Source organism: Tachypleus tridentatus, chromosome 5 (genome assembly GCF_004210375.1).
Source record: "Tachypleus tridentatus isolate NWPU-2018 chromosome 5, ASM421037v1, whole genome shotgun sequence".
Classification (NCBI taxonomy): domain Eukaryota; kingdom Metazoa; phylum Arthropoda; class Merostomata; order Xiphosura; family Limulidae; genus Tachypleus; species Tachypleus tridentatus.
The window spans coordinates 30,962,387-30,980,113 of NC_134829.1; the positions used below are offsets into that span (position 1 = coordinate 30,962,387).

Here is a 17,727-nt window from a genome sequence, read left to right on the forward strand (position 1 = left end):
GAAAGGTATTTAGTCATCACCACCCACGGCCAAATCTTGGGCTATTTTTCTACCAACGAATAGTGGGATTGACCGTCACATTATAATGCCCCCACGGCTGAAAGGGCGAGCATGTTTGGTGCGACGGGGATTCGAACCCGCGACCCTCAGATTACGAATTGAACGCCTAAACCCACCTCGCCATGCTGGGCCTGTACGTTAGGAACTTGAGAAATTAAAACAGGCGATTCAGAAGGCTTTTCTTTTTCGATATTAGTAAGTTGATTATTAGTGTTATTGCAATCTTGCGCAATATGTCCGATCTCTCCACATTTCCTACATTTACGCGTGGGACAGTTGTTGTACAAATGATCATCAGCCAGACATCTATTACCCACTTTTATCTGATCATTGTGTTTTATTTGATAGAATGCAGCCTTTTCGACTGGGTCTATAAGGCGAATAGCATACGGTAAAGATGATACACCTGTTGGTAACTGAAAGCGTACATGCCTAATTCCTGTATAGATACCATTAATACGTTTCTACACAATCGGGCCTTTTAGAGTGCAACCTAGTTCGATTAATTTGTCCTTAATTTGATTATCATCATTCTGCAAAATAAACGTAACTTCTAATCCTCCAGGTCTTGGAACGATTACCGAGATTTATGCATCACTATATTCTGCACATATTTGCCGGAACACATCTGGTAGTCAATATTATCAAAATGCAAAAAAAACAGAACGCTTCACACACGATCTAATATCACACATATCATCACCCCTCATTATTTCACCTTCCACCCCTTCAGAATAAAGCATAATGGTCCGTGCAATAAATAAATCGGAATATTAAATTTAACAACAATTAATGTAGCGTATCTAACGTAAAGTGATTACTACAGGAATAGAATTTAAAACGAACTTCAACGGAAAGAAAACTAACTTCGAAATACTTCAGAAGCGTAACCTTAAACGCGGAGCTCACACACCTGTCCATGCCAGGCCTGTCTTGAATAAGAATGATTAATATATGTACATTTGTTTAGTAGTTGTTGTCTTATCATACTAATAATCAGTCAGGTTTATTTTTTAATTTAAAGGGTTAAACATAACCTATTTATTAATGTTTCCTGACAGTGAATCCTGTAATTTCAGTTTGTACAGTGTGTTCGGACAGTCACTGTACACTTATATATTTATTGCGATGTGGAACAGGTGTATCTGGGAATTTTTCAGCAAATCGTTGTCGCATCACATCTGTGTATCCACCACCTTCTCGGAATATGTGTTCGACGAGCCATACACGTTCTTCAGTTGTTAAAACCATATTGGGATCAAAATCTGAAATATAATAACATATGATTACAAAACTGCACAGTGACTTTCCAAACACCCTGTATAATAGCTCGTTACTTCAAAAACACGTTCTGCACTTTTGGCCACTAATACGCTGTAAAGTGACCGTCAAATCCCTTTATTCTAGCAAAGAAGATTAACCTAAGAGTTGGTGTTGGTTGTTCTTAAAGTGCATTTCCTTCAGTCAATTAGTTTAAAACTGATGACCAACATGAGCATATAAAGCTTGTATAGCTTTATGCAATCAACGTGATTCAGTACGTATTGAAGATGTTAAGACACATGGTCTGTCAGTTTAACAGAGCAAAAATTTTCTTCTAAATGCAGAAACGGTTGCTACCTACAGATGTCGCATATAAAGTATTCCATTCTTTACACAGAATATAATAACATAATAGTGACATGTTTTGTCTCTTTATACTGCAGTTATTTCAATGCTTATGATTTATGTATGTGGTTGTAGAAGATATGAAATAAAAAGAAGAATATAGCTCGGTGATTTATATTTAATTTTTGCCATTATTATTAGTAGTTACATGTTGTAGTTGAAAAGATAAGTTGCCAAAGACTTATTTAGTCTTCTTTAAACCTATACGATTATCAAATAACAACTTTGGTGATTTTATTAATTTAATTACAATAATTAATTAGAAGAATGCCCTTGTAACTATCATTATTTGTGATTTTAATCCTAAAAATACCGACTTATTTTTTAAACGTATTATCTTTTAGGTCCTACGTGAATCATCATGCTGAGTAACTTCATATCTTTACATTTACTAGTGTAAAGAACTAAGCAAAAAAAAAATTTACTTCGAAGGACGTAGTCGATGTTTCTATAATATACTTTAATTGCCACGTGATCTTCTGATTGTTTTGTCGGTTGATTATTACTTAACGGGCCCGGCATGGCCAAGCGTGTTAAGGCGTGCGACTCATAATCTGAGGGTCGGGGGTTCGCATCCCCATCGCGCCAAACATGCTGGCCTTTTCAGTCGTGGAGGCGTTATAAAGGTGACGGTCAATCCCACTATTTGTTAGTAAAAGAGTAGCCCAAGAGTTGGCGGTGGGTGGTGATGACTAGCTGCCTTCCCTCTAGTCTTACACTGCTAAATTAGGGACGGCTAGCACAGATAGCCCTCAAGTAGCTTTGTGCAAATTCGAAAAACAAACAAACTTATTACTTAACTAGATTTGTCTACTCACTTCTCTCTTGTACGAGGTATTAATGGCCCGGTGGCTAAGGTACTCGCCTCGTAATCCGAGAATCGCGGGTTCGAATCTCTGTTATACCAAACATGCTCGCCCTTTCAGTCGTGAGGGCGTTATAATGTGACAGTTAATCCTACTATTCGTCGGTAAAAGAGTAGCCCAAGAGTTGGGAGTGGGTGGTGATGATTAGCTGCCTTCCATCTGGTCTTATATTTCTAAATTAGGGACGATTAGCACAGGTAGTCCTCGTGTAACTTCACGCGAAATTCAAACCAAACAACGTATTAATAAACGGTATCGAAACATGCCAGTTTTAAACGTGTGCAGGAAGATTGACTCTTGAAATAAATGTCTGGGCTAGAGTTTTTAAACTTGTGTTCTGTTTGAAATGTGTCGATCCTGTTACAGGTATAAGAAGGAATCACTTATTATTGCTCAAAATTGAGTTCCACGCTGTTTCTGAAAGAATGTATAATAAATGTTATGTAGTAATACAGGGTCAATATTTATAGGATTACGGGGCTGCTACTCGTTCCCTTACTACAATCTCTAGCCTTCCGGATAGAGAAGGGATTTATAAACTGACTCTCAAAATTTTATTTTAGTGCATATTATATGCTATTCATTTCAAATAAAGTGGTCCTTCATTAGGCCTGATTTGACAAATGTATATTAGTCTACGCTAAAAAGTACTGTTTACCTTTGAATAATACTTGCGGATGATTCTTATAACTACATTTTACTTTTATATGAGATGCTAAACTAAATGATTTAAAAACAAATGTTTTGTGAAAACTTAATTAAATGTTTAGTTTGTGAATTAATGTAATAAAAACTGGGACGACTTGTGTTGTTCAAAACAGCTTTGAATACATTCGCTGTAACTTTCACTGATAATTTGAAACGTGCTTTATATACTCTGTTAATTAATTATATTTATCATTTTATGTTCGCTTCTTTATGTAATTTGAGAATAATTGTATTTTTGCTAGATAAATATATCAGCTACCATTATATAATAAAATCCAAACATATTACTTGCTAGAAGCTGTAGTTAAAATGATATTTTAACTAATCTGAGCTATTCTCGAAGTTCATAAAAAGAATTTAATGTTATATTATTTGAATAGAATGTGACTTTCTTATTCACGTATGCTCGTGTCTCGAAAAAGGTGGATACAGTATTGACAGCCTCTCGCTAGTACAGTGGTAAGTATACAGATTTACAACGCTAAAATCAGGGGTTCGATTCCCCTCGGTGGGCTCAGCAGATAGCTCCATGTTGCTTTGCTTTAAGAACACACACGCACAATTGTAGTACTCTATTATTCTTAATAGAATAATTTCTACAGTAAGTTTCACTCATGTCACATGTATTTACAGGTGTATAACATGATTCCATGTATAGAAAGACCTTGAATTTTTTAAGCAAATTGTTTTTGTTTGGCGCCCGCGTCGCGCTAAATATGCTCGCCCTCCCAGCCGTGGGGGCGTATAATGTGACGGTCAATCCCACTGTTCGTTGGTAAAAGAGTAGCCCAAGAGTTGGCGGTGGGTGGTGATGACTAGCTGCCTTCCCTCTAGTCTTACACTGCCAATTTAGGGACGGCTAGCACAGATAGCCCTCGAGTAGCTTTGTGCGAAATTCCAAAACAAACAAACAAACAGTTTTGGTTTGTTTGTTTGTTTTGAGGTTCGGTTTGGCTTTTCTAGTAGAAAACAAACAAATTGTCTGGAATTTCGGAACATCGGACGACATTGTCAAGTAACTTTAGAATGTTACTTTTGTGAAGAAATTCTCAGAAGTTATTTTTAAACTACGCTAACATGCGCTTTGATGTAATCAACACAACAACAAGTGCAATTTTCCGTTGTTCAAACGTTACAGACATATTAATGTGACATAGCTTAAATCATAAACATGTAATAAACAACTTTTTAAAGTTTTCGTCAGAGGAGAACTTATTTTCTGTTACAAAACAAAACACCTTAAGATATAGTGATCTCAAAACATCTTCACACAATTAGTGTACGTTACACAAACTAACTCTTTTGATATTATACTAGAAATATTTTAGTATTGCGACAAGACCGATTCATTTCAAATAAAAAATCACTTGATTAATTGTAATTAGCATATAACATGAATATCTTATAGTCATGAAGAATCGATACAAATGATACAATTATAAATATGTTATTGTAATGCAGTTGGTGGCAGAATATCAACACAATTATTTAAAGACAAACAACATAGCTTTGATTAAATATATTTTAACCATGGATTGCTTACTGGAAATTTATCTCTGAACTCGTGTATTATACTAGAGGTACAGTCAGGAATTGTTTTAAGAGTAAAAAATATATATTGTCTTATACACTGGCAAATATTGTTTTTATCATTGAATCAACTTGTCTAATTTTAATTTGCTGATTCATATTCACAGGCTTAATGAATATAAGATTATATAAAGACACATTGTGTAGCCCAAAATGTAGTTATAAGAATCATCCGCAAGTATTATTCAAAGGTAAACAGTACTTTTTAGCGTAGACTAATATACATTTGTCAAATCAGGCCTAATGAAGGACCACTTTATTTGAAATGAATAGCATATAATATGCACTAAAATAAAATTTTAAGAGTCAGTTTATAAATCCCTTCTCTATCCGGAAGGCTAGAGATTGTAGTGAGGGAACGAGTAGCAGCACCGTAATCCTATAAATATTGACCCTGTATTACTACATAACATTTATTATACATTCTTTCAGAAACAACATGGAACTCAATTTTGAGCAATAATAAGTGATTCCTTTTTACACCTGTAACAGGATCGACACATTTCAAACAGGACACAAGTTTAAAAACTCTAGCCCAGACATTTATTTCAAGAGTTAATCTTCCTGCACACGTTTAAAACTGGCATGTTTCGATACCGTTTATTAATACGTTGTTTGGTTTGAATTTCGCGTGAAGTTACACGAGGACAACCTGTGCTAATCGTCCCTAATTTAGAAATATAAGACCAGATGGAAGGCAGCTAATCATCACCACCCACTCCCAACTCTTGGGCTACTCTTTTACCGACGAATAGTAGGATTAACTGTCACATTATAACGCCCTCACGACTGAAAGGGCGAGTATGTTTGGTATAACAGAGATTCGAACCCGCGATCCTCGGATTACGAGGCGAGTACCTTAGCCACCGGGCCATTAATACCTCGTACAAGAGAGAAGTGAGTAGACAAATCTAGTTAAGTAATAAGTAACTATTCGTTGGTAAAAGAGTAGCCCAAGAGTTGGCGGTGGGTGGTGATGACTAGCTACCTTCCCTCTAGTCTTACACTGCAAAATTAGGGACGGCTAGCACAGATAGCCCTCGAGTAGCTTTGTGCGAAATTCAAAAACAAACAAACAAAAAAACATATATGTGGGTCGATTGTTTCTGGTTGTTATATTATTATTTGAGTCAAAGCATTTTATTACTTGATAGTTGTAACTGACTAAATTATATCACCATTCTCAGTTTTGTGTAATCTTAACGTACAATATTTGTTTGAATTAGGGCTACTTACTTTAAAAACAAAGAACATCAAAAAGAAAAGGTTCACAAAGGAATAAATATGAAATACTTATTTCGTATGAGAAAATGAAATAATATCTTATTAAATTACATATATGAGAAAATACTGAACTTTTTTCCTCATTATTTTTGTTTAACATTCATCTATAATGCTATATTGTGCTGAGTTTTCCGAAAATGTGTATATATATATATATGTTTTTCTTCGTGATAATTTTGTTCTCTCTCACACAGGTACAGGATATATACATAATCTGTAGAAGGCTGAAATCATGTGGCCAGTGAATAGCACAACTGTGGCCAGCTCGAATTTAGGAATGAACTTTTCCATAATTTATTTTTTATCGCACATTTGGTAATCAACAAATGTATTTCTCACGTCATGGTTAATGTCATGCGCTTCATCACTGCCACAAACACCGCCCATTTTGTAACGTCAGTCTGGTTGAGATGTTTGTTATCGAGTGTGCGTTGTTTTTCATGCGCTTGCAAACATACTTTTATTGTGCAACTTTCAATTGTTTAAATATATATTTTTTTAATCTTATAATTTGGATAAGTGGAAAATTCGAAAACGAAAGAATCCAGATGATGGTGAACATTCAGAAAATAAAGATAATTTTATTGATTCTGACATTACTGTCGAAAAGAGAATGGCGCGTGACAGGGAAAACGTGAATGTGATGAAAGTTGAAATTTGTAGTGATTGAAGCAATAAGCCAGTGTGTCTTTTGTGAAACAAAGTATTTAGGAATAATAAAGTATACAACCTTAAGCAACACCTTAACAATTTTCAGAACATATTTGATGTAAAATTTCCAGTTGATAGCAAAAATCGTATGAATGAAATTATCCGTCTGAAAGCACAACTTCATGAACAAAAGAGAGGTCTGAAAAGATGTTTATCATCGATAGAACTAGTTACGTTAGCTAGCTATAAAATAGCTTGGATTCTAGTCTTAAAAAATCATTTTCTGTGCTGAACTAGTAAAAGAAATATTGATTGCAGTCATTGAAAATCTGTTGGAGAATTATGATTCAAAAATAAAGGATGATATTCTTCAAAAGGTAAATAATGTGCAATTAAGTTGAAGAACAATTGTCCGCAGAATGCTTGAGTTTGCGAAAGTCATAAGAAATTAATTGCTTGAACAACTAAAACATTGTATTTTTCTTTAGCACCAGATGAGTGAACAGATGTTAGTGACACTACACATTTGATATTTTGGGCTCGATATGTAACTTCAGGTCTTTAAGTGGGGGAAGAAATGCTTGGCCTTTGTGGATTACGAGATTGAACATTTGAAAAAAAACATCTTTGAAAAATTTCTTGAAATGTCAAAAAAATTCAATCTGAATTTTAAAAAAACTGGTTTCTGTCACAAGCATTTAATTGAAAATAATGTGAAGTCCACGCTGCCATCTTTCCACTGTATTTTGCATCAGGAAAGTTTTGTGCTCAGATGTATAAAAGTTATGAATTGAAAAATTTGATGGACATTGTTGTAAAAATTATATTCGAAGCTCTCTCACCCATCGATAGTTTGTTGAGTTTTTGAATAAAAGCAGTGACTGTACTTTTGATGATCAAACGGATTTTACAAATGCTAGATGATTAAGCAGAGGAAGTTATGAAACGAGTTATTTCCTTATTTCCTCAAATAAAAGAGTATCTTGTTCAAAAATGTAAGATTGAAAATTTCCCTGAAATTAAAACTCTGTCATGGCAGTGTGGTTTGCACTTTGTGTGGCACGATGGCTCTTTGAATAAATTGTGCTTAATTCCAAAACGATCAATGAATAATTTGAATACGAAGCTTCAGGGAAGAGCTAAAATAATAAGCGAGCAATCACAGACCCTTCATGAATTTCAATTAAAGCTAAACCTCGTTGCAGAACAATTACAAAAGAATGATTTGACACATTTTGCAAAGTTGAATAGTTTTCTAGAAAATAATAATCACTACGATTTCTCTGATGCTAAAGATGATCTCTATGTAAACTGGATAAAAAATCTATCTTAAAAATTTAAATCGTGTTTTAAAAATTTGAAATTGATATTTGAATTTTTGCATGGCCCATTTCAATTTGACTTACGAAATTTCGGTGAGGAAATTACATCTTTATTATCTTTGGATAAGTGTGGATTTGAATAATTTCAAAATTATTTCCAAATCCGCTTTTAGCGATTTAAACTCAGTAGATTTCGACACACAACACCAACACCATGTCAACAACTACATAAATACAAACCAAGCTTCATTCTCACCAGGATTTCCCGGAGAGACACTAGAAGCATACTCAAATTCAATCAATAGAAAAATAACCATAACCGAACTAAAGATTAATATCAAAAACTTGAAGAACACTTCCCCCGGACATGACCAAATATTATTCTCAAAAAAAGTTCCACTCTCTTACTACAACACCTCACAAACATCATGAACATTTCATTAGCGACAGGGTATTACCCTGACACGTGGAAAAAAAGCCATCATAACAACGATCCCCAAAACAAACTAACAGAACAAATCCAGATAATTTCCGCCCCATCAGTCTGTTAAGCTGCCTTGGCAAACTGATGGAGAGAATTATCTCCAACCGTCTCCTCCATTTTTGCGAATCAAACAACATCCTTCCAGAATCTCAAAATGCCTCCAGAAAAAATAGACAAACAACAGATCACCTCACACGACTCACCGAATCAATATACAAAGCTTACAACAACAATCAAGTAACCATCGGGGTATTCCTAGATGTCAAAAAAGCATTCGACAGCGTTTGGCACAATGCCATCATATACAAACTAAACCACCTACAAATAAATCCTACGATAGTCAAATGGATTTCAAATTTTTAACCAATAGAACAGCACAAGTAAAAGTCAATAAAACCATATCCAAATTATTTAATATAACGGCAGGAGTGCCCCAAGGATCAGTCCTCTCTCCACTTCTTTACATAATTTTCGTCAGTGACATACCTTTTCCAAATCTAACATACACACACAATTCACAATACGCAGATGACATCGCAATCTGGAGCACCTCCAGAAACCCAGTAATGGCCATGTCTCGCGTACAAGAATCACTAAACAACGTCTCAACATGGAGCAACAAGTGGAGGGTCGTGTTAAATCCGACAAAAACACAAGCAATCACCTTCTATAGAAAACTAAAGAAGCAAAGAAAAAATCTAGAAAAATAAAACTATCACTTGGAAACACAACCATTAACATGAGCAAAAACATCACATTCCTTGGCGTCACTTTCGACACAAAACTAACATGGAAAAAACACATAAACAATATACACTCATCAATAAGAAAAAGGATTTCATATCTAAAGACTATAACCGGTAAACAATCGAAATGCGCACCGAACACCATTATACAAATATACAAGGCTTACATCCGTCCACTAATAGAGTACGGATGTCAAGTAACATACAACATGTCAAACAACACACTAAAAAAATCCAAGTGCAACAAAACAAAATATTAAAATCCGCATTCAGTTTACCATCTTTTACACCAACAAATTATCTACATCAAATTAGTAATTTACCAACTATAAGAGATAGAATAACAGAACTTTCTATGAAATATTATCGAAAAGCAGAAAACAGAAACAAACTAACGGCATCACTACACAAATTATCAAGTGCACCAACAAAATACATATCACCATACAACATATTTCAAGAATCACAATCCACTCAACAAAGAGTCTAAATACATAATAACTATGTTATTAACATGAATTCCTTTTTTTTTTTCAGGTACAGGGGCACGACAGGCAAAACTTTCGGCGCCTGTCGTGAAAGTGGGTTTTCTCGGGTACTCCCTGTTTCCCCACATCAAAATCTTCAGGCATTGGATTTCTAGATCCCAGCCCAGGCAACCTTTTGCCCGACCCAGAATCAGGCCGTTTGATTTGATCTGAACTTGAATGAATTACATTCATGTTCACATCTACCCAACTTTTTCTTTTCGAGACAGGTCCCGACCTTTCCTTCTTTCCACTGCCACCTTTGCCTCCACCCAAAAGACCATTTAGTGAGACATTCCCCACCCAAAAAGTCAAGAATAATAACGATAATTAATTTATTAAAATAATAATAATAAAAAAAAAACCCACCACTTAATCCTAATAACAATCCACGAAAGGGGACGAAGAGGAACCACAAAGTTCCTGAACACCCCAGTTGGAGAGAGAACTCTTCGAATTTCTCTCTCTCTAAACTGAACCCCTGCCACGTTAGTTTAGTTTAGTTTAGTTCAAAATTATTTGCCATGTTTGTATCCACATGGGTGTGTCAATATTTTCTACGCTAGATTTTCCCAAGTCTAGATACAGATCTCAGCTTACTGACAAATTTAGAAGCAGAGCTAAGACGCTCATTATATGTAAAAACGGCTCATTTGGATTGAGAATTTTTTTTACATCATCGTCAAATTCACAATGAAAGAATGAGGTAACTGACCACTATTTGTTCGCTCCTCTACGTAAAAAATTTGCTGAACCCAAACGAGCCGTTTTTACATATATATTTTTCTCTACAAGTCGGTTTTCTCGACATCACTGATTAAAATGCTCATTGTTATATTAATATCTTAAATCAAATTTCACGAAACTATTTGATGAAAACCCCCATCAATTTTCACATTGATTGTTAGTTGAAATTCAATTATTTTGATTAAACTAACAAATTTCAATATTTTTTTTTAATAGTGTGGCCAACGTGATTTTCATCAGCCACAGTTGTGGCTACTATGGAAAATAAGTTGCTCACACCTGCTCTGAAATGTCCAAGTTCTAGACATCTTAATTACGAAACTGTCCAATATATAATTACCTTATCTAACCATTTGTTTTGACAAAGCATCCGTCAAATTTCTCAAATATAATGTATTTCACGATAAGAATAAAGTATTTGTACAATAGAAAGTGCCTAAAATAAAGTATTGCATGTGACTGACACGAGACTTCCACATGTGACACATGTTACACTTCGTCGAAATGAAAGTTGCTGCATGACAAATCCTGACATCATCAAGCATTCGTGTTATATTTCACGCATCGTCTACGTTTCATACCAAAACGTGCATAACGCATCTCCCACGTTACATGTCAAGAGGTATGTCCCATATCTTTCCAGTCAAACAGAAGTCACACATCTTTCATGTTTTATATTTAGCACTACAACACGAATCTTCCAAGTTCCACATCAAGCAATGTATTACGTATCTTTCGGGTTTTCTTTTTGTTATTCATTCAAACTTATTTACCAATACATACGTTTTTGTTAAAACCATCTCGCAAAACTTCTTATGCAAGAGGCTTCTGGCTAAACAGATGCATTCTTCTTTGGATATAAGACTTAAAAACACGCTAAACCTAATGATTCTTAATTCTTAAAAGTTTACCACAAAATAATTATTTAGCCTTTCATAATTACATCGTGCACGAATTTTAGGTTTTATTATTTAAGTGTGTGTTAGACGTCATGCTTTACTTCATTTATCAAGCAGCTGAAAAATAGGAACTAAAGAACTAGCATGTTATTTTTAAGAAATGTAACTGTTCATCTTTCTGTTGTGATGCCATGTAGCCTGCTGTTGATATTTAAGATGGGAAAATTATGTTTAACAGTAAAATATAGTTACACATGTTAAATCTTGGGATGCAGCCACTGATTGAACTGAGAAAAAACATCGTGATTTAAGCATGTAAATATTATCAAAGACAGGAATAAGACGTTATTTCGATGTACTTGCTCTAACTACAAATCGTAAAATACCAAATAACCAAACAATGAAACAACTGCCCAGACCTTTGTGTAAAACGATTTGATGAAATTGTAATTCGAGAACTGCAGTAGCTTGGAGCACACAGTTTGTATGAACACTAAAATAACATATCATTTCGGTCGATAATTCTCACATGCTGAAATCGAGAAATAGTTACAGAGTCATTCGACGGGAATCAAAGTCTAAAAACAGTACAACGGCAGTAACAATGAACATTTGACACATGTATGTTCTGCACCAAACATTTAATTATTGGACGTTTCAGAATATACATATTCCATCTACAGCAAGCTATATTGAACATGGTAAATTATTAAGTACAAACATTTTATAAAGTTTAAACGTTCTATAAAAGTATGAAGTAAAATAAAGAGACAATCGAATAAACAGAAGAAAATAATACAATAATATTATACAAGTATGTAGAAAAATACAAAACTTCACTACAGTTAAATTATTATTTAAATCAATTAAAATAGATATACTTTCATTATAAATCCAGTATTTGAAAATCCAGGTAAGATGACTTTGAAATTCGTAATCAAAATAGTGTAGTTAGCGTTTTCATTGTGTGTGTGTGAGAATTGTGGAGTCTGATAGACTTGATAATTTTTATAAGCCATTTTTAATTTTAATAAATAGTGTTTGTTTTGTATTTGAATTTTGTGCAAAGCTACACGAGGGTCATCTGCGATTGCTGTTCCCAATTTAGCAGTGCAAATCTAGAAGGAAGGCAGATAGTTAACCACCAACTGCTAACTCTTGGGCTATTTTTTTTACCAATGAATAGTGGGATTGACCGTTACATAAATACGAACCCACGGCTGAAAGGGCAGGCATGTTTGGTGCGATGGGGATTCAAATCTGCGACCCTCAGATTACAAATCGAACGCCTAACCCTCCTGTTAGTAAATAGTATGAAAACATGGCTAACTTGTAAAAGTGTGTTATATATATTTGGCATAACAGATACTGATGACAGATGCTATTTAATATTTTTAAATATAAACAACGCATCAGAAGAACTATTTAACACTACCTAATTCAAAAGTAAAAGTAAGCCTGCTGAAACTAAAGAGAATGAAACGTAAAGACCTTAATATAAATTTTATTACTTTCTGTTCAAGCTCAATCGATCCAATTATAATACAAAACAATGTAATTACTTCACATTCAAAATGTACATAAAATACTGTGTTCAAAATACAGTTAAAAGTTAGAACAAAAATTTACATGTTATAGAAAATAATGAACTCAAGGGAAAACTGACTCACAACATAAGATGCATTGATAATAATCCTACAGCTGATTACAATCAGAGACAAGTATATGGATGATTTTGCAAATGTTCCATAAAGCAATCTTTCTGTACTCTTCCACTTTGCTGGTATTTCCTCAAAACTGACACAAAAGGTTTGTAAAGGAATTCAAAGTTTCCATAACTTTTATTGGTTTGGTTCACTTTTTTCTATGCCTACAATTACCACTGTAACATTATCCCCACTAAGCTTACGCAAAGCTTCATTTACAAGTTTACCACATATTCCTTCATAATTGGAAAATACCTGCTTCTCCTTAGCTGCTGCTCCGTCATCCTAAAAAGAGTATATTAGATAAGGATCATCAAGGCATCATAATGTATAGAAAAACAAATGTATACTACTAATCTTATATTTCAATTTTAGCAGATATTGTACATAAATTCCTTATAGTGCAATGTATAACGTATTGCAATTACATTTCTGTGGATATCAGAGATATTATCCACCTTATTTCACAAGCTAAATACATATTAATTCTATGCTACGAGAGTACCTATTTCAGTTGTTGTTACTCCAGCTACAAAAAACGTGCAGTAAAACATTCAATATTAGATGAAAATATATGAAATAAATACATTAAGATATAACACCTAAAACCTCTTTTAAATATCCTGTATTATTTATGCACTTTAACTGTGAAAGCCACCATACTTCAAAAACCAGTATAAATTCAAGGTAAACATTTTCAATCCTAAATGAGGATGTGTGCAGTTTTGTCAAACAGTAATAATTAAACTGATTGATGTGATGTGAACATAAAAAGCAAGGAAATAAAAAAGGAAAGGAACAATTATGATAAAGGTTATTTTGAATGAAGATGAGTATGAATGTACTGAGTTTAAAGGAAGCACACTGGTGAAAAAGTTACGGTTATAGACATGTTCAGTCAGCATCAGGTACCAGTCTGATAGATTTAACATTTAGTTTCTTAAGAAGAATGAGATAACATAGTAGTGTAGTTGTGAAAAAGTTAAGGTTATAGACATGTTCAGTCAGCATCAGGTACCAGTCTGATAGATTTAACATTTGGTTTCTTAAGAAGAATGAGATAACATAGTAGTGTAGTTGTGAAAAAGTTAAGGTTATAGACATGTTCAGTCAGCATCAGGTACCAGTCTGATAGATTTAACATTTAGTTTCTTAAGAAGAATGAGATAACATAGTATTGTAGTTGTGAAAAGTTAAGGTTATAGACATGTTCAGTCAGCATCAGGTACCAGTCTGATAGATTTAACATTTAGTTTCTTAAGAAGAATGAGATAACATAGTATTGTAGTTGTGAAAAAGTTACAGTTATAGACATGTTCAGTCAGCATCAGGTACCAGTCTGATAGATTTAACATTTAGCTTCTTAAGAAGAATGAGATAACATAGTAGTGTAGTTGTGAAAAAGTTAAGGTTATAGACATGTTCAGTCAGCATCAGGTACCAGTCTGATAGATTTAACATTTAGTTTCTTAAGAAGAATGAGATAACATAGTATTGTAGTTGTGAAAAAGTTACAGTTATAGACATGTTCAGTCAGCATCAGGTACCAGTCTGATAGATTTAACATTTAGCTTCTTAAGAAGAATGAAATAACATAGTATTGTAGTTGTGAAAAAGTTACGGTTATAGACATGTTCAGTCAGCATCAGGTACCAGTCTGATAGATTTAACATTTAGCTTCTTAAGAAGAATGAAATAACATAGTATTGTAGTTGTGAAAAAGTTACGGTTATAGACATGTTCAGTCAGCATCAGGTACCAGTCTGATAGATTTAACATTTAGTTTCTTAAGAAGAATGAGATAACATAGTAGTGTAGTTGTGAAAAGTTAAGGTTATAGACATGTTCAGTCAGCATCAGGTACCAGTCTGATAGATTTAACATTTAGTTTCTTAAGAAGAATGAGATAACATAGTATTGTAGTTGTGAAAAAGTTACAGTTATAGACATGTTCAGTCAGCATCAGGTACCAGTCTGATAGATTTAACATTTAGCTTCTTAAGAAGAATGAAATAACATAGTATTGTAGTTGTGAAAAAGTTACGGTTATAGACATGTTCAGTCAGCATCAGGTACCAGTCTGATAGATTTAACATTTAGCTTCTTAAGAAGAATGAAATAACATAGTATTGAAGTTGTGAAAAAGTTAAGGTTATAGACATGTTCAGTCAGCATCAGGTACCAGTCTGATAGATTTAACATTTAGCTTCTTAAGAAGAATGAAATAACATAGTATTGAAGTTGTGAAAAAGTTAAGGTTATAGACATGTTCAGTCAGCATCAGGTACCAGTCTGATAGATTTAACATTTAGCTTCTTAAGAAGAATGAAATAACATAGTATTGAAGTTGTGAAAAAGTTACGGTTATAGACATGTTCAGTCAGCATCAGGTACCAGTCTGATAGATTTAACATTTAGCTTCTTAAGAAGAATGAAATAACATAGTATTGAAGTTGTGAAAAAGTTACGGTTATAGACATGTTCAGTCAGCATCAGGTACCAGTCTGATAGATTTAACATTTAGTTTCTTAAGAAGAATGAAATAACATAGTATTGTAGTTGTGAAAAAGTTACGGTTATAGACATGTTCAGTCAGCATCAGGTACCAGTCTGATAGATTTAACATTTAGCTTCTTGAGAAGAATGAAATAACATAGTATTGTAGTTGTGAAAAAGTTACAGTTATAGACATGTTCAGTCAGCATCAGGTACCAGTCTGACAGATTTAACATTTAGCTTCTTAAGAAGAATGAGATAACATAGTAGTGAAAAAGTTAAGGTTATACAGACATGTTCAGTCAGTATTCAGGGAGTAGTCTCCAATACATTTAACATTTGAGATAAGAGAAGTGTTCAGGAACCTAATGATCTACCTGGCTCTCCTATCCTATAATACATATTAAAACTATTACATAAAATAAAAAAAGCCCTCAAAGCCAGTCCTTATCATTGACAGTTTTCTCTTAAACTTACTGTCTCCACAACATTTAAAGGTTGTGCAACTTATTCTAAAGATCAACCACCCTGCTAGAAAAATAAAACTTAGCTGAATCGGGCTCCTACCCTTCCAAATTTGCACCCTAGTCCAACCATTCTCACAATTAAGCATGAAACAAAGATGATGCATCAACACTATTACTTCCCTTAACAATAAACATGTAAACCAGATCTTGTTTAACTTATACTAGTAGAACAATATCTCCTTTCCAGACATTCTACATTCTAGTGGCCTTCCTGTGAACCCTTTCTAACAATTCAATCTTCTTTCTGAGGTAAGGAGCCCAAGACTGAACACAACACTCTAATGCAACTTAACCAGTGGCCAATACAATGAAATTATAACCTCTTTAGACTTGTACACTATATATCTATACATAAAACCATATTTGTTATACCACTAGCAACAGTATACCATTTGGCTGGCTTTAGATCCTTTTCCTTCATGATACTGTTGAGGTTATTCCCATCTAAATTATCCTTATAATTTAAATTATGATAACCCACATGATAACTTAAGATACTTTTAATAAAGCAGTAGCATCCCTTTCACAGTTGTTATCACCCAAGACCATAATATCATCAGTGAACTTAGGGTAATGTATTAGTCATTACTTCATTTATGTCATTATGGCAAATGGTAAGAGCAAGTCCTAAGATTAAGCCACGATGCCACTTGAAATATTAATCTAGTTTGACTGAACTCTATCTATAACAACTATCTACTTTCTTCCATCCAGTCATTTTTCTGTCCAATCCACTAATTCATTCTCCACACTTATAACTTTTTTGTACAAGACTTCTTATGTGGTACTTTGTTGAGTGCTTTCTGAAAATCCAGATACACCAAATTTACTCCCTTATCTAAATCTTATGTCTGAGTGCAAGTGATCATTGCTCTATCAGATTTCATGTGTTGCTGCATATGGAGATCATAAATAATGATATTTCGGTTACGAATTAAAAAAAAAAACAAATTCTGAAGGAAAGCAACAAGAAATATCTATTGAGTAGTCAAGCTATTTGAAGACATTGATCAAATGGATCAAACAACTATTCAATGACAGCATCAAGATCTGATTGATCATAGGTTTCTCCAGGTGACAGGTAGAGAGAACAGATAGTGATGGTATGACCCAAGGAAACACGGATAGCTACGACCTCCAAGGGAGTGTTGAGAGGCAAAGACAAGGTGGGCACATGCTGATCAACCAACAGTGACACCCCTCTACGCACTCATCCATCACACAGCCTGTCATTTCTGGACAAAGAAAACTGCCAAAAGGTGACTGTATCAGCAGGTTTCAGAAATGTTTCCTGTAAAGAAAGACATATAGGATGGTAGGAAACAATCAGTGTTTTGATGCCATCCAGGTTAGAACATAAACCTCGACAGTTCCATCGTACCAAGGTGGCCATTTTTATTTATGTGTAAGGGAATTTGGTGGAGAACCCTTCTGTTTATAACCACG

General features: G+C 34.1%; 1 protein-coding gene across 10 annotated transcripts in view; it reads right to left on the minus strand.

Moving 5' to 3' along the window:
- Nucleotides 1-12,177: 12,177 nt before the first annotated feature.
- The window catches only part of LOC143250845 (integrin-linked kinase-associated serine/threonine phosphatase 2C-like), a 66,098-nt gene continuing 60,548 nt past the window's right edge, over nt 12,178-17,727 (minus strand). For all 10 annotated transcript variants that reach the window (XM_076501936.1, XM_076501935.1, XM_076501927.1 and 7 more), the window contains exon 8: nt 12,178-13,543. In XM_076501936.1, the coding sequence (XP_076358051.1) occupies nt 13,394-13,543 (150 nt within the window). In that variant the 3' untranslated portion in view covers nt 12,178-13,393. The remainder of the gene's footprint in view (nt 13,544-17,727) is intronic.